Raw genomic sequence first — 19,019 nt, forward strand, 5'->3', positions numbered from 1 at the left:
AAAGTGAGGGGTTATTGAGCACCTCTGAAATATTCCAGATTACTCAAGACCTGTGTGCATACAAAAGAAGTAGAGCAAAAGTCCTTCTCAGGAAATGTGGCTGGGATAGTATGTTGTAAAACCGTGTGTGAACACATATATAAACAATTGGAGAACATATAGAAAACATAAGCTGCACACAGCAGTCAAAGGAACAAAGTGAGAGGATAATCAATGTGAGAAAAGTTTAGATTGTGTGTCAAAGGAAAAAGGAGTCATTAATCAAGCCTGAACAAGCTGGTAGAGACTAAGGAAGAAAAGGTAAGAGAGAACAAGAAGAGAGAAAACCACAGGCTAGGTCACTGCAGGAAATGAGAAGGCATCAGTTTCAGAGGAATAGGTGGGCCACGTTCCCAAGTTCCAAGATAAAAACATGGGTCAAAGTTAAAGAGGAAGAGAGAATAGTTATGAGAGTGCCTTAAATCTAGCCAGAGAGTTCAGATCAGATCTGATTAAACAGAAGGAATTACGCTGATCACTTAAGCAAGGAAGTAACATGATGAAAATGGTGTTAAGAAAACATTATCCTGGAACTTGTCTAGATAAACTGGGATGGCAAGACAGGAAAGGCATAGAGATCATCCAGAGACTAAGGTAGAAATAGAAACCACAAGGATCATAAAGGCTGAATTTGTAAGAAAAGAAGACAGAAGCAGCAAGAAAAGAAGTAAGAAGCAGGAATAAAGGACGAGGAGATATCATAACTGGACACGTCTGGGATGTGTGAGGGTAGTGTCGTGGACATTCAAACCAAAAGCCAGTTCAGAAGAAAACTATGACAAACTGAATTCTTAGTTTGAGGTTTTAGGGATCAGTGTAGGCAGAGATTTGATGGAGGCAGGTGGAAAGTTGAAATCGAAAGGAGGATGAGAAGCCAGGGCAGTACTTAAGCACTTTCTAATCATCCAAAAAAAAAAAAAAAGAAGAAGAAGAAGAAGAATAGACGATCTTATACACACAGGAAGGGATTGGAAAAATAAAGCCCAGAAACTGGGTGTCTGGCCAGAAAGAGAGAACACTTGGAAAAGGAAGTTTCATTTCAAGTCCAACAAGAACCCTGTTTCAAAGACATCAACACACAGAGCAAATGCCCTATTGAATGAGAAGGAACCGAAGAGCTTTAAGCCTGAGGCCGACTTAACTGGGTGACTATTGGTGAACTCTGAATTTTATGTCAAGTCTATCAAGCAATCAGGACATGTTTAGTTGTGACCACAGTTTCCTGCATGGCCAGTGTAACAGAACAGATAATATGCAACGGGGGAAAAAGAGCAGCCTACTTTAGTTGGAGCATATCATCTACCACTAGGCAAACGCTTACTGGCTCTATGTCTTGAAAACTCAAAGCTCTCGCAAGGAATTGACAGAATTAAGAAGAAACTGGAAGGTGAAGAGCTTAAGTAATGGAGAAGAAATACAAAGGTACTTCTTTTTACCTTGAGAAGTTTCACAAAGACCAATGCCTTTCTAAAAACATTCCCAGGAATAAAGGTTACACACTCCTCCTTCAAATTCATTTCTAATAAAGAATGTAACCATTTAAAACTTCTGTGATTTATTAGGACACTTGAGTTTTATTCTTTCTTAAAATTTAGTATAAGATTCATTACCTAGAACTCAACTGGTATGAAAACATTTGTATAAATCTTTTTTTTCAATGTAATACACAAAATCAAAGCACCAGCTTTCAAATGAGTGGTGATGACAAAGTCAATACCACATTCTCCTTTAGGTAGACTAAAAAGCCTAGGACACAGAATTGAAGTGGTTCACTGAGGCAAGCCAGCAAGACAAAAGCCCATTTGCTATTCAACTTTCTCTCTTTCTCTAGAAGTTCAAAGAGCTCCTCTTCACTTTTACTTTTATTACAAAGAGGAAATTACTGTCAATTCTTGGACATATTTCTCTTTTTGTGGTTGTTCTAAGGAATGCAGAGACTAAGGTTAACTGAAATTCAGAGCGGTGCATAAAACTATAAAAGCTACAAAGGAATAGAAAGAAAAACATAGATAGTAAAGATGCAGGGAGATTTTTTTTAAAAAGTAAAATCGTTCCTCTACTCCTAAACGTTAACAAAATCCTAAACTTGTTACTTTAGATTTAGAAAACGACTCAGTCTTCCTGCCCCAAAACTCCAGCTCCCCACCCTCTCCAGAATTAAAAAGTAGACAAATATCAACAGCAGAAGTAAAAGATTTAAGTCTCCTGGAGTGGGTGGGAAGGAGGAGGAGGGGGTCATTACACATTCTCTGTGAAAGAAGACAAAGCCAGATCCACATTCCAGGGAAATCTGTCTGGTCCGAGTTTTTCCTTAAATACAGATTGGCCTGTCACTAAGCCAAGCTCTGTAATCTTCCCAGGCTGCCACTGCTAGGGAAGCCAGGAATCCCTTCTAATTAATCAAGCCCTCCCAACAAAAATTTTCCCACCCACAATAAAGTAGATTGGGGGGAGGGGAAGCAGCAGAGCTTTGTAGCCAAAAGAATTCTAGACTTTGGTGTAATACCTAACTAATCCAAGAAAACAGATGCAGGAAGCAGAGGAAATGATCTACAAACAGAGACAGACAATGAAGTAGGAACCTTTCAAAGTACTGCTTTGCTGGAACCCAAGCTAAAAATTTTAAATCCTAAGATGTAATTATTATCAGGAGTGAGGCCTGGCAACATTACATACTTTTAAAAATACCTTTAAAGCAGGGGGTGGACCCATAAATTTTTCAGAAGCAAATACCATATATACTGATTTAACACTTTTAACCATAATTTGTTATTCAAATTTATTTTCTTCTTACTAAAGCTTTGTGTTTTTATGGATAAAAGCCCATGACTAATACAGTTTGTGTCCATGTCTATTTCTCGTTTCCACTTGCAAAGGAAACGGCCTTGCCTTGGCTTGCCAATTTATCCACCCTTGCAGCCAGTTTAAACCAAGGTAACTTCATTGAAAGCTTACTCTGACAAGAAGCAAAGAGGTGGGAGCATATAAGGATGCATGAATTGAGACCCATGGTGTCCAACACAGCTGCTACTAGCCATGTGTGCTTCCTCAACACTTGAATTGTGGCTAGCAGGAATTGAGATGTGCTCTAAGAGACATATTTATACAGAAAGACAGACATGGTCTGTCTTTTTCAGCCAGTCTGTCTTTTTCAGCCATGGTCTGTCTATTTTTCAACCCAGAAAGCCAAAAGTACATACATATATATGAAAATTTGTTTAATTCCTTTTAAATTTTACTCACTCAATTATGGATTATGGTAATGCATCTACACAGATTACAACTACTTATCAAAAAGAGGCCTCTTCTGCCCTAACCTGTCACTACATTTCCCCAGCTCTCACTCACCAGGAGCAGCCACACTGAAAGCAGATATTTGATCTGGTATTTACTATCATATTTCTAAATACTATGTTATTACTATCAATTTCTCATTATTTCAGTTTCACATATTTTCTATTGAAAAGGACAGTGCTTACAACCCACCACCCACACATGTCCTTCCCCAGCCTTCCAACATTTGGAGTTCACAACGTATGGAATGTACCCTCGGTTCGAAGCTGAGCCATGTAGTGTACTGTGCTCGCTTTGCTATCTTGCATAACTTTTCATTCGCTTAATTAAGAGCTGCATCGTTTTTTTTGTTTGTTTAGCTTCCCATATTCTTATCACTAAATCATACCCACACTCTCTGACAGACCTAAAAAAACTCCTCTCTGTACCCTCAAAAATGTGAGGTGTTTCAGCCTTTCCTTTCTTGTTGGAGATCTCTTTCGTGGAACCCTATATCCTGTGCCAATCCAACTGACTGTTTTCTAGGCAGAACACACTGCTGATCCTATGGGATTCACTTCACCTGCAAGACTGCCTGTTTCCCAGACCCTCTGTCTCACTCTTGCTCTGTTTACTCCCTCATTTTGGAAAATCCTTCTTAAAACAGAGCACACTCGAAGGAAATTGTTTTAGACTCTACATCTCTGAAAATGTCTCTGTTCTGCCTTACCTGTCAGAATGGCTAAAATCAAAAACACAAGAAACAAGGAGTGTTGGCATGGATGTGAAGAAAAAGAAACCCTCATGCTCTGCTGGTAGGGATGCAACTGGCAGGACCACTGTGGAAAACAGTATGGAGGTTCCCCAAACAATTAAAAATAGAATTGCCATATGATCCAGAAATTCTACTACTAGGAATTTACCTAAATAAAAAGAAAACACTATTTGTAAACATTAGATTATCATTTAATAACTAGTAAAAAAAAATTAGATTTTTATAACAAAATTAAAAAACCTGCTCTAAGTGACATATATAGCTCAGTGCATCTGACAACCATCACATTTTTCAAGTGCTTATGGAACATTTTCCTAAATAGAGGAATTATGCTAAACAACAAAATGATTATTAGAAAATTCTCGGGATGCCTGGGTGGTTCAGTTGATTAAGTGTCCAACTTTTGATTTCGGCTCAGGTCATAATCTCAAGGCTCAGGGTCATGATCTCATACTTCCTGATAGAGCCCAGAGTAGGACTCCACACTGACAGCAGGGAGCCTGCTTGGGATTCTCTCTCTCCCTCTGTCTCTCTCTGACCCTCCCCAACTTGCACACATGCATACTCTCAAAATAAACTTAAAAACAAAACAAAACAAAAAAAAACTCCCAAATACTTAGAAACTATATAATATATATTTTAATAACCCAATGATCAAAAATTAAATCACAGAAAGAATTAGAAAATATGTTTATTTGAAAAACAAAATTCCTTCTTTAACTGCATCTCTAACAAAATAAGGATACAATTAAACTAGTAAACATTTAGAGAGAAAAATTTATAGCTTTAAGCAAATATATTAGAAAAGGTTCATGATTTAAGCTTTCACCTTAAATTGGACAGAGAAGAGCACATTTGCTCAAACAGAATAAGAAAAAATTCCAAAAAACAGAAAACAAGTACATTACAGGAAAAAGAAAATCAAAGCCAAAAGATGGTTCTCTGTCTGAGAAGCCTAGTAAATAAATAAACCCCTAACAATACTAATAATCCCTCCTTTGGAAATGCAAATCAAAACCAAGTATCACCTCACACCTACTAGAATGGCTACTATCAACAAGACCAAGAGAAAGGAATGCTGGTGGGACTGTGGAGAAAGGGGAACCCTGGCTGGTGCATGACTGGTGGGAATGTAAACTGGTGTAACCATTATGGAAAACAGTATGCAGGTTCCTCAAAAAACTAAAACTTCGGGGCACCTGGGTGGCTCAGTCGGTTAAGCGTCCGACTTCAGCTCAGGTCACGATCTCGCGGTCCGTGGGTTCGAGCCCCGCGTCAGGCTCTGGGCTGATGGCTCAGAGCCTGGAGCCTGCTTCCGATTCTGTGTCTCCCTCTCTCTCTGCCCCTCCCCTGTTCATGCTCTGTCTCTCTCTGTCTCAAAAATAAATAAACGTTAAAAAAAAATTTAAAAAAAAAAAAAAAAAAAAAACTAAAACTTCAACTACCTTGTGATCCAACCATTCCATTTCTGGGTATATATGCAAAGGAAATGAAATCACTATCTCAAAGAACTATCTGCACCCCATGTTTGCTGCAGCATTATTCACAATGGGAATTGTGACAGCCTAACAACCTAAATGTCCATCAATGAATGAATGAATAAAGAAAATGTGGCATAAATACACAATGGAATACTATTTAGCCGCTTAAAAAAAAGGAAATCCTGTTTGTGAGAAATGGACAGACTTTGAGGGCATTATGCTAAGTGAAATAAGTCAGAGAAAGACAAATCACCTATGCTCTCACTTATATATAGAATCTAAAAACATCAAACTCATAGAAACACAGAACAGAATGGTGGTTGTCAGGGGCCAAGTAGTGGGGAAAACAGAAAGATGTTGGTCAAAGGGTTAAACTTCCAGTTATAAGATGAATGGGTTCTGGGGATCTAATGTGACAACAGTTAACAATACTGTATTGTATACTTGAAAGTTGCTACCAGAGTAGAGCTTTAATGTTCTTACATAAGAACAACAAAATGGTAATTATGTGAGGTAAAGGATGTGTCAACTAACTTTTTTGTGGTAAACATTTCACCACATATCAAATCACTGCCTTATACACCTTAAGCTTACACAATATTGTATGTCAGTAATATCTCAATAAAGCAGGGAGGAGAAAAAAATCACCCCTTTGGAAGGTTCAAGCCTGCTGGTCAGAATATGTGAGAGCCATGATAGTTGAGAGCTGGTATCCTAATGCCCAAGAAGGAAAAAAAGAGAAAGGAGAGATGGGAAGAAACTCATTCCAGTTAAGCTCAGAGCTGTTAAGAACTTCAACTTTCAGTTCTTTGCACAATGCTTGACACATAAATAAGTACTGGATTTGTAGATATCCCCATATATTAATACTCTGGTTCACAATGGGTCAGTTTGTCCATAATTTCTTGGAGCAGGAACTATTCAGCAGAGCTTTCTCCTTCATTCTCTTGATAAACTATAACCTTCATGAAAATGCAACTAAAAAAAAAAAGAAAATCACTGCCTGCAGACCAAGGAAGCAACATGGAAGCTTGCCATCAATCCAGGGCTTCAATAGGGGGAAGGGAAGGGAAGGGAAAACAGCAAGGAAAATACTGGAAAATACTAAAAACACCAACCTCGTGCCAGACTCCATTGTGGGTTGCAAAGTTGTACTACCCACAAGGTGGTGGAATCCCAAGCCATGAAATTAATACAAAGCCTGGTCCAAAACCACTGAAATGCCAGTGGCTCCAGCAGAAGTAAATTTGGAAGTGCTCAGCTGCACTACAGGGCTCATAGGTCCTTCCACCGTGTGTGTGTGTGTGTGTGTGTGTGTGTGTGTGTGTACGTGCGCGCGCATGCAGTGCACACGGACCATGTGCAGGATGTGACTGAAAATGAGCAATTAAAAAGTACACACAGAACACTGATCACCAATTTATTCCGCACTTAGTATATAATAGTGGAAGTGACAGAATAATCTAAAAGAGGCTGAAATAAATTACTTTAAAATTATAAAGAAGATAAAAGGAGGATACAGAAACACATTTTTAAAATAGCACAAATATATATACATATATAAAAAAAGAACTGGTATAATTTGAATTAAAAAAAAAATAACCAGGGCACCTGGGTGGCTCAGTTGGTTAACCATCTGACTTCGGCTCAGGTCATGATCTCACAGCTCCTGAGTTAAGTCCCATGTTGGGCTCTGTGCTGACAGCTCAGAGCCTAAAGCCTGCTTTGGATTCTGTGTCTCCATCTTGCTCTGCCCCTCCCCAACTCGGGCTCTGTCTGTCTCTCTGTGTCTCTCTCTCTCAAAAATAAACAAAGATTAAAAAAATTAAAATAAAATAAATAACCAAACACAAATTCTCATCTGAAAAATGTAGTCACTAAAAATAAACAAGTTAAAGAGTAGATTAAATACAGATTAAATAGCAAAGTAAATACAGATGAGAAGATTTTAATGAACTGGAAGAGGCCCAATAAAAAGCACTCTGGGGGCACCTGGGTGGCTTAGTCAGTTAAGTGTCCAACTCTTGATTTGGGCTCAGGTCATGATCTCACAGTTCGTGGGTTTGAGACCCACATTGGGCTACACACACTCACAGCATGGAGCCTGCTTGGGATTCTTTTTCCCTCTCTCTCTGCCCCACCCCCATCCCTCTGTCTCTCAGAATAAATAAATAAACTTTAAAAAAAAGAAAAGAAAAAAGCACTCTGAACACAACGTAGGGACACAGAGACAAACAATAAAAGGCAAATGGCCAAGCAGCACTCATACAAGCCTACCAGAGCAGCATTTGTCGGAATGGACAATGCCTCCCAAACCACGTAAATAACAAGCCTAAGCTTCAGACTTCATAGTGAAATTGTAAAACCTCAAAGACAAAACTAAAATCTAAAGAGGACCCAGAAAGAAAAAATTTGATAACCAAGAAAGAAATCACAATGAGGCAGACAGCAGACTTCTGTAGTGGCTAGTTTCCACAGATGAGCCCCCACAATTCTTCCTTTCTCTATGAGCATATGCTGCTTCTTGCATCAAAAGCTGCTACTATCCTTGGGCTGGGCCCTTTGGGTGTGCTGACCAACGGAATACAGCATAAGTGCCACCTGAGACTTTTGAGCCCAGGCCTTCAAAGAACTGGAAAATTATACTTCTGTCTTCTGGAAACTTGCTCTGGGACACCATCCCTCAAAACTCAGCCACCATGCTAGTTGGTGCCCAAGCCACACAGAGTAGCCATGTGAATGAGAATGAAGGGCCGCAATTAACAGCCCCAGGTGAGAGCCCAACCACGGTATCAGCTGACAGCTATGTGAGTACATCATCCTTGATGTTCCAGCTGAATGGAGTCCCCACATAACTGCAGCCCCAGCCATCATCAAAAAGAGAAATGACCCAAATGATACTGGGCAACCTGGAATAGTAAGAATGAAATGGCTTGTGTTTTAAGCCACTAAGTTATAAGGTGGTTTTAAATATCAGTCAGTATCTACAATGTTTCTCAGTTGCAATAACAGATTCCAGAAGACAATGGCAAAATATCTCCCAAGTGCTGAAGACAATAATGCTCAACCTAGATTTCTATAACCAACTTTCTAGAGTTAAGAGAAAAAATACATTCTTAGACAAACAGGGAAAGTTCACCACTTAACAATCTCTCATAAAAAGAAATACTACAGAACACATAGATACAAGAAATAATTGTAAGCAGTGAAATGTATAAGTATGTTGTAAATCTAATAAGCCATGACCTGATAAAAATAATATATAATTACAATATTAAGTAGTATCTGACCTGGCTAACTACTGTAATTTGCCTGTTCTGGTGTTTTTGTTTTTAAGTTTATTTATTTTGCGAGAGAGAATGTACGTGCGCTGGAGGGGCAGAGAGAATCCCAAGCAGGCTCTGCACTGCCCGCACAGAGCCTGTCGTGAGGTTTGAACTCACGAACCGTGACATCATGACCTGAGCTGAAATCAAGAGTCAGATGCTTAACCGACTGAGTCACCCACGTGCCCCTGTTTTGGTGTTTTGAATGTACTAAATGTAACACTAGTATAGAAAAGATGTCCTAAACAGCCAACACGGGTGAAGGCATCTCAGAGACCTTATACTATCACTTCTTCCCCTCTCCTTCCCTACCACCCCTCACACACAGTTCCCTCATCCCCCCACACTTGAGAAGGTCTCAGCCCCAGCCATCAAGAGAGACAGAAGAGAAACTTACAAAAATAAAACAACACAGAACGGCCAGGCAAGAGACCTCTGTACAGGCATTCACCCACCTGCAGCATTTGCTGCCTACCTCTTTATTTTCATCTGCTTTGTCATAATCAAAAATCATGTCACAGATATACAAACGTGAATAACAATTTTCAACATTAAGGACAAAGTTATGACCAAAAGGCATCTTACCTAGATTTTAAGCAACTCTCATAACCACATGAACTATTCATTTTCTCCTCTATCTCATTTTTAATTTTTTTCTCAAGGGAGACCAAGTTTAAAAATGAGGAAGCTTCATGAATTTGCATGTTATCCTTGTTCAGGGGTCGTGCTAACCTTCTCTGCATCGTTCCAATTTTAGTGTCTGTGCTGCCCCCCTCCATCTCATTCTTAACATGCAAATATTCAATCACCTAAAGTTGTCAGTAAAATCCCTAATTTAAAGAGGAGAAGGAAAGTTCAGGGCCTCAATTGTCAGTGCACACCGAACTCAGTTATATTAGCAAATGATTAACCATTTTAGAGAAGGCTATTAAGCGCTACTTACTTTAACAGCAAATTTCTTTGACGCCATGGTTTACTGATTCCAGAGTAATTACAGACCTTTAATGGAAAAGAAAAAGTTGTAAGTAAGTGTATAAACATCTTTTTCTATTTGGCAATATAAAGAAGAAAGGAAGACTGAATAATCAAATATCAATAAGTATTTGCAATTTAAATGTTTACTTATAACTGGTCCCAAAAATACATTAAATTAGTAACTTAAAAACCACTAACAAAGGAAAGCACAGACTCAGATGGATTCTACCAAATGTTTAAAGAATTAATATCAATGCTTCACATCCCTTTATTAAAAAAATAGAAGCATAGGGGCACCTGGGTGGCTCAGTCGGTTAAGCCTCCGACTTCGGCTCAGGTCACGATCTCGCGGTCCTTGAGTTCGAGCCCTGTGTCGGGCTCGGTGCTGACTGCTCAGAGCCTGGAGCCTGTTTCAGATTCTGTGTCTCCCTCTCTCTCTGACCCTCCCCCGTTCATGCTCTGTCTCTGTCTCAAAAAAATAAATAAACGTTAAAAAAATTAAAAAAAAAAAAATAGAAGCATAGGGCGCCTCGGTGGCTCAGTCGGTTAAGCGTCCCACTTCGGCTCAGGTCATGATCTCGCGGTTCATGGGTTCAAGTCCCATGTTGGCTCTGTGCTGACAGCTCAGAGCCTGGAGCCTGCTTCAGATTCTGTCTACCTCTCTCTCTGCCCCTCCCGTGTTCGTGCTTGCTCTCTGTCTCTCAAGAATAAATAAACATTAAAAAAAATTTTTTAATCAGCTATATCACTAGGGAGTTGTGCAGTTGGAAGAGCCTGCAACTCTTAATCTCGGGGTCATGAGTTTGAGCCCCACTTTGGTACAGAGATTACTAAAAAATTATCAACAAATAAAAAATTTTTTAAAGCAGGTATATTTCTATATACTAGCAATGAATAATCCTCAAATGCAATTAAGAAAACAATTCCAGGGGCTCCTGCGTGGCTCAGTTGGTTAAGCATCTGATTCTTGATTTCGGCTCAGGTTGTGATCTCATGGTTCAAGGGACTGAGCCCCCCATCAGGCTCTGCGCTGACAGTGTGGAACCTGCTTGTGATTCTCCCTCTCTCTCCATCTCTACCCCTTGCATCACTCTCTCTCTTGCTATCAAAATAAATAAACATTAAAATAAAAAGAAAACAATTCCATTTACAAAAGCATCAAAAAGAATACTTATAAAAAATTTAACAGAAGGATGAGATTTGTACAACAAAATCACAAAACATTACTGAATGAAATTAAAAACTTAAGCAAATGGACAGACATCTCATGTTCAGGCACTGGAAGACAATACTGCTGAGATAGCAATACTTCCCGAATTGATCTAGATTCAACACAATCTCTATCAAAATCCCTGAATTCTTTATAGAAATTGACAAGTTTATCCTAAAATTCATATGAAAATGCAAGGGATCTGAATAACCAAAACAAGCTTTTCTTTTTTTAATGTTTATTTATTTATTTTGAGAGAGACAGCATGAGCAGGGGAGGGGCAGAGAGAGAGGAGAGAATCCCAACCAGATGTGAGGCTTGATCCCAGGGACTATGAGATGACAATCTGAGCCAAAATCAAGAGCCGGACGCCCAACCAACTGAGCCACCCAGGCACCCCACCAAAACAAACTTGAAAAAGAAGTTGGAAGACTCACACTTCCCCATCTGAAAACTTACTACAAAGTTACAACAATCAAGACAGGATGATACTAGCATAAGGATAGAAAGATCAATAGAATAAAATTGAGAGTCCAGAAATAGACCCTTACACATTTATAGTCAATTGATTTTTAACAAACATGTCATGACAATTTAATGGGGAAATAGTCTTTTCAATAAATGGTGCCAGGACAAATGGATATCCATATACAAAGGAATAAAGGTGGACCGCTACATCCCACTACATGCAAAAATTAACTTCAAATCAATGAAAGACCAAAATGTAACACCTTTAAAACCGTAAAACTCTTAGAAGAAAACACAGATAAGATACAAAAGGCACAAGTGACGCCCTGCCAACAAAAAGCTGATATTATCAGATGTCTTTGAAATTAAAAATTTCTATGCTTCAAAGGACATTATCAAGAAAATGAAGAGAAAACCCACCAAAGGGGAGAAAATAACTGTAAATCATTTGATAAGGGACTCATGTCCAGAATACATAAATAACTCTTACAACTCATTAACAGAAAGACTAATAACCCAACTTAAAAGTGGACAAAGGATTTGAACAGACAATTCTCCAAAGAAAACAAATGGCCAATAAGCATATGAAGAGATGTTCAAACTCATTGGCTATCAAGGAAATACGAATCAAAACCATAAGGACATACCACTTTACACCCACTAGCATGGCTCAAGTAAAAAAGACAAATAATAACAAGTGTTGACAAAGATGTGGATAAATTAGAACTCTCATCATGGCTGGTGGGAGCTGCAGCCACTTTGGAAAACAGTTTGGCAATTCTCCCAAAAGTTAAACATACACTTGCCATATGATCCAGTATTTCCTAAGTATGAACCCAAGAAAAACATATGTCCACATAAAAATGTATACAGGAATGCTCACAACATTATTCACAATAACCAAAAAATGGAAACAACCCAAATGTCCATCAATTGATGAATGAATAAACAAAATGTGGTATATACGTACAGTGGAATATTCGTTGGCAATACAAAAGAATCAAATACAACTGACCCTTCAACAACATGGAAGTTGGGGCGCCGGCCCCGCACACAGTAGAAAATCTGTGTATAACTTGTGACTCCCCCAAAACTTAACTACTAATAGCCTACTGTTGACCAGAAGCCTTTCTGATCATATAGTTGATTAACACATATTTTGTATGCTACATGTATTATATATTGTATTCTTATAATAAGGTAGGCTAGAGAAAAGAGAATACTAAGAAAATCATAAGGAAGTAAAAATACGTTTATACTACTGTATTGTACTTATCAAAAAAAAAAAAATGTATAATCGGACCTGCACAATTCAAGCCTGTATTGTTCAAGAGTCAACTGTTCTAGGACGCCTGGGTAGCTCAGTTGGTTGAGCCTCTGACTTTGGCTCAGGTTCTCACGGTTCAGAATCTCACAGTTCGTGGGTTCGAGCCCTGTGTCAGACTTTGTGCTAACACCACGTGGAGTCTAATTTGGATTCTTGGTCTCCCATTCTCTCTACCCCTCCCCTGCTGCTCATTTTCTCTTTCTCTCTCTCTCTCTCAAAAATAAATATTGAAAAAAAAATTTTTTTTAACATTTTTTATTGTTGAGAGAGAGAGACAGAGCACGAGCAGAGGAGGGACAGAGAGACGGAGACAGAATCCGAAGTAGGCTCCAGGCTCTGAGCTGTCAGCACAGAGCCCGACAAGGGGCTCGAACCCACGAACGTTGAGACCATGACCTGAGCTAAAGTAGGATGCTTAACCAACTGAGCCACCCAGGTGCCTGCCAAAAATAAACATTTAAAAAAATTTTAAAAACAAAAAGAGTCAACTGTTATACGACCCTTTACTGTGCTCAGCCAGGCAAATGCCCTCTCTCACCCTTGCAGAAACCTAGAGAATTACTTTCTGGAGAGGGTGAGACAGAGGATCTCTGGTCTGGAAAACACCAGGCACAGCATAAAGTGGGGCTACTCTACTGAAAAAAAGAGAAAATTAAGGGAAGATTTACAAACTTACTGATAACTTCCCCAACCCACATGCCCCTTATGATGGTTAATTTTATGTGTCAATTTATCTGAGTTATCTATGCCCAAATAACTAATAAGACATTATTCCTGGTATGTCTGTGAGGGTGTTTCTGGAATAAATTAGCATTTGAATTGGTGCACTGAGTAAAGCAGATGGCCCTCCCAAATGTGGGTGGGCATCATTTAATCCATTGAAGGCCCAAACAGAACAAAAAGGTGCAGGAAGAGTGAGTTGGGACACCCATATTCTCCTGCCCTCAGTCTTAAGCACTCCTGGTTCGAAGGCCTTTGCACGGAGAATGAATTACACCACTGGCTTTCCTTGTTCTCCAGCTGGCAAACAGCATATCGTGAGACTTCTCAGTCTCCATAATAGCATGAGCCAATTCCTATAATATTTATATATACCTCATACTGGTTTTGAGTTTCTAGAGAACCTTGACTAGTACACCCCTCTATCCTGCCTAGCCTCTCCAAATAGACTAAAACCTCCCGATTCAGGGAACTGGACTAACCTAAAAGGCAGAATCTCTAAATACTGACATCAGGGACTCTCAGGAAAAACCTAGACAGATGGCTCTAAAGTGAAGTCCACACCCACAAGCCCCACATCTGTATGGAGAACTGACTTCCAAATCTTTTTAAGCCCCACTCTCAAATACATGTAAACAACCAGGAATCACCTGCTATCCAAGGAACAACTCTTTCATGAAAGAAAACAAAACAAACAGAAAAAGAAATTACTTGGCCAAAACCAAGACTATGCAGGGAAAGGGAACCATTTTTTAAGAAACTATCATTAATATCAAGGAGATAGAAGATATTACAACCAAAAAGCAATACATACAATAACAAAAAATAAGAGAATTTCAGAAAACAACAAATTAAAATTATGATAGCTGAAATAAAAAACAACACAAGTGCTGGAGGATCAAGTTCAGCAAGTCCTTCAGAAACTTCATCAAAAAGATGAAAAATAAGAAAGAACACATTAAAAATTAAAGGACCAGTACAGGAGGATCCATACATGAAAGTTAGGATGGAAACAACTCATATTAGGGCATATATCACAGTAAAACATCAGGCATTGGGAACAAAAAATTATATATATATATTATACATATATGTAAGTAATATATATGTATAACATATACAATACATAATATATATATAAATATATAACACACACACACACACATATATACACAAAGTGTGTGGGAGGTGAGTGGAAGCAGTGGTAAGAAAATATTTGGCTCCAAACTGCTCAAACCAAATCCAGAGACTAAAAGACAATAGAGAAATAGCTTCAAAATTCTGAAGAAAATTGTTTCCAACCTCCAATTGCATTTTAAACATGAGGGGGAGGAGGCATTTTTAGACATGCAAGGTCTTAAAAAATTTAAATCCCATGCATCCTTTCTCAGGAAGCTACTAAAGATGTGCTTCACCCAAATGAGGAAATTAACCAAGAAATAGGAAGATACAGGAAACAGGAAGGCCAAGATAGGCAAAAGGCAGAGGAAATCCCAGGATCTGGTGAAAGCAGAGATCATGGGCTAGACCAAGAGGGAACCATCAGCACAGGCTACATTTTACAAGTCTCCAGGAGATGCATCTTTAAAAGTGTCTGCAAGCGCACAAAATTAATTTTAGACAACTGGTGGAGAATATGAGACTGAGAATGGGAACATGGAAAGCTAGGCAACTTATTGATACTAGGGTAAACAAAAACTGCAAGAAAATAAAAAGAGTACTTCATATACAGCTGAGCTATGGCTAGCATTTATAGTCATGATAACAAACACTGAATCTTGACCTAAACAATATTATGTTTATGACATTATGAGGATGGGAAATATATACGTATTTGTGTATTATATGGTAGGGGCATAGGGGCTAACCTGAGCAAAAGCTCCCTTTAATGCTAAGGGAATGATTAGAAGCAAAGCTTAAAATCGATAAAAAAAACAAAAACAAAAACAACAATAACAACCACCACTACCTCAGTAATAATAAAGCAGAAATATAGCAAGGAAGTTTGTGATATGGACCAATTGTTAAGTGCTAAACTTGGCTCCAACATGAAGAAGAGTAAGTTGAAGAAAGCTGCTCTGGAGGAAGGAATGAGGTGAAAAGGATGCCATAACTCATAAGCCTTGTACATGGAACTGTTTGCCTGTTTAAATTGTGTGCACAGAAGTTTTAGAGCAGCACTGTACAACAGAAATAGAATGCAAGCCACAGATGTACTTTCCAATTTTCTAGTAGCAGCAGTTAATAAAAAAGTAAAAGGAAACAGAGGAAATTAATTTTAATAATATTTTTATTTAACTTAAAAATCCAACACATTATCATTTCAGCATGTAATCAATATAAAAATATTTACATTCTTGGTGTTTTAACTAAGTCTTTGAAGTCAGGTGGCTATTTTATGTTTACAGCACATTCAGCTGGCCACATGACAAGTGTTTCATACCTGTGGTTAGTGGCTACCATAACAGACAGTGCAGTTTGAGAATGCTTGGGTTTTATAACAAGAGATGCACGTATGTCTGTGTCCCAGATTCCCAATCCATAACATAGGGATAGAAATTATCAAAAGGATTAAATAAAATGACATGAAAACTCCCAATGAACTGGGCCCTTAATAAGTGTTAACAATTACTTAGTCAATGGTGATGTTTTAATTTTTTTTCAAAATTTGATAACCTTTGATTCTATTTTTTTTTAATGGACAAAAACATCCTTATCCAAACCCAATCACTTTAATTATTCATTTCTATTCTCTGAATGATGTAATACAGGTGATTCAGAAAAATTGTGAAGGACATCCACCTAGTAACTCCAAAAATAAGTTCCTAGAGAATCAGGAACATGTGTTTGAAACAACATTTACAAAGTCATCCTGAAAACTTTAGGTAGATCTTTATATTATTTAAGACTGAAACACAAAATCAGTCCCCTTAAATACACTAAATTAAGTTTGAATAACTTCTGCTAAGAATTTAGGGAGTCCCTCACTGAAGGGTACTTAAGGTCTTCAGCTGATAGAGAAAAGGGAAAGAGAGTTTTGTCAGCATGTACCCAACCAAGCTGAAGCATGTGATCGAATTATTTTTTAATTGTACTCTGGTTTTCCCATATGTCCTTCCTTTCCTGAAGGACAGGTAGACCACACTGAAGGCTGCAGCAAGACTTTCAAACCATATCTGCCATTAGATAGATTACAGGCCATGTTACAGTGAAGGTTACATTTTTCAACTCAAAATAAGGTTCCAGTATTCTTTTTTAAAATGCTTATTTTTTTTCTTTTTATTTTTATTAGTAAAGCAAGAGTAGCTGAATTTTTCTAAGGACTGGATTCTTCAAAAAGTATCATTGAAGTCCCATCTCAAAAATACGATCTGTAGGAATCTAGGACTGAAAAGTATATATTTTTGTATAAAATAATACGGTCTGCTAATGTAAAAATAGGCCACACGTAAAAGGAACTACATAATACATTTTGCATATACATTTTTCTTAATTCCCTTCACCTATTTCATATTTTTACCTTTTGCATATTTTCAATTCATTTTTTAATATGATATAGCATTCTTCCTCTCAGTGTATATAGTTTTTTCATTTGCTTCCACAATGTTTGGAGGCTCCAAAAGTCACAACTTTAGGGCTAAGAGAGACCTTACGAACGATCTACCCAGCCCTGCCATCTATTCCCCTAACAAATATACTTGTGAGATGAGGCCAGGGTCTCACAGCTGAGGGTCAAGGGCGAGAGAAGAGACTTGCCAACTCAGCCAAGGGCAAACTAACACCATCTGTCATCTGCAGAACTGCCAAGGTCGATTGCTAACTGGACTGTTAGCCCACCACCACCCCCCCACCACCACCACATTCCCAAACCTCCATTGCCCACAAAGGCAAAAAAAAAATCCCAACAGAGTATGAGTTCAAATAGAGCTACAGTAGTGGTTCTCTCCTGCTAATGGAAGAAAGGAAGGAAGTCTATGGGTAAGGAAATGTGGTCTGAATTAAATTTACCATTGTGCTATGTAACATGGCATATATCTTCATAAACAAAAAATAAAGTTCATCAACATAAAGCCCATAACACATCTGGATAGCCAAGTGCACAGACATTGAGCCTGCATATCCGCTGAAGTCATTTCAGATAATGAAGATGTATTTCTTTTGTTTCATTATATCGTTAGAGACAAGTGCTAGAAATGAACTAAACGGTGAACTGAAGCAGTCTGCTAATTCCCAAATATGGTAAAAGCACACTTAACCATCCTGGTAGAAACAGGTTCTTAAAGGTGAACAGCCCTCAGAGCACTGCCTGACACTAGAGGGCGCTCAAGAAATGTCTACTGAATGAAGAAATATTCCAGATAATGGGAGCTAAGTCATTTATGCACCCAACCATTTTATTTTTGCTGTTTTTAGAGAAATTTTCCAAAGAGTATATTGAATCTTTATGACTTTCATTAAAAAAATGCCACATATTGATTATTTTTTTGATATTCAGAAGATAGTTACCACCTATCATCACACTGGGCAATACCCATATTAATGCCCCTCTGAGCTGTTACTCAACAATGGAGCCAGTGAAGTTTCTGGCAGATCTAGGCTTTCCTTGAGCTGTCTGAGTGCCTGTCTTCCAAGGTTACCTTTCCCCCTCAGTTCTGCAACTTAATCAGATAAGGCTAGAAACTTAAGGAACCAAGTTTGTCAGGTTAATGGGATATTTTCCAAGCCTCTCTTACATGGATTTGCATGGACTTCAGTGTGAAGGTAACAAAATGGCTGCTGCCTTAACTATAAGATTTCTGAAATGATGAAATGGCTGAGTCATGATACACAGGACTGTACCCTCTGGGTTTGAGCCTCAGCATTTCATTCTTTCTGCCTCAGTAGGACAAGGCTGTTACACAGGTAGACTCATGTCTCTTCCATTTCAAAACCTTTGCTTTGTAATCCAAAATCCAACAGCAGTTCAAGGAACAAATAATACCAGTTTACAAATTTAAGAAGAGGGAAGCTGCTCCCTTCCATAACTCATTTTACGAAGTCCTGACAGCAAAACCCGACAAGGGAAGTATAAGAAATGAAAATCACAGCCAATTCTACACCTGAACATAGAGGCAAGAAACCTGAATAGAAGCAACTGAATCTAACATATGAAAACTATACCAGAACCAAGTGAAGTTTATCAGAAGAGTGCAAGGTCGGTTTAACACTAGAAAAATCACCATAATAAAAAACTAAAGTAGGAAAAAAAAACAACACAAGGTCATTTTAATAGGAGTAGGAAAAAATAAAGAACAGTAGAAATCTGAGAAAAGAAATTTCTTAATAATAGGAGCACATGGGCAGCTCAGTCAGAAGAGCAGGCAACTCTTGATTTCAGGATCATGAGTTTCAGCCCCACATTGGGTATAAAGATTACTAAAATTAA

The 19,019-nt window shown here is 38.3% G+C and overlaps 1 protein-coding gene and 1 pseudogene across 2 annotated transcripts in view; both read right to left on the reverse strand.

The window, feature by feature from the left end:
• SLX4IP (SLX4 interacting protein) overlaps nt 1–19,019 on the reverse strand; it is a 182,366-nt gene that overhangs the window by 150,998 nt on the left and 12,349 nt on the right. For both annotated transcript variants that reach the window (XM_060611968.3, XM_060611964.3), the window contains exon 2: nt 9,838–9,893. In XM_060611968.3, coding sequence (XP_060467951.1) covers nt 9,838–9,864 — 27 coding nt within the window. In that variant the 5' untranslated portion in view covers nt 9,865–9,893. The remainder of the gene's footprint in view (nt 1–9,837; nt 9,894–19,019) is intronic.
• LOC132672623 (U6 spliceosomal RNA) lies at nt 9,569–9,665 on the reverse strand (annotated as a pseudogene).

This window comes from Panthera onca, chromosome A3, assembly GCF_046562875.1.
Source record: "Panthera onca isolate mPanOnc1 chromosome A3, mPanOnc1 haplotype 2, whole genome shotgun sequence".
NCBI lineage: Eukaryota > Metazoa > Chordata > Mammalia > Carnivora > Felidae > Panthera > Panthera onca.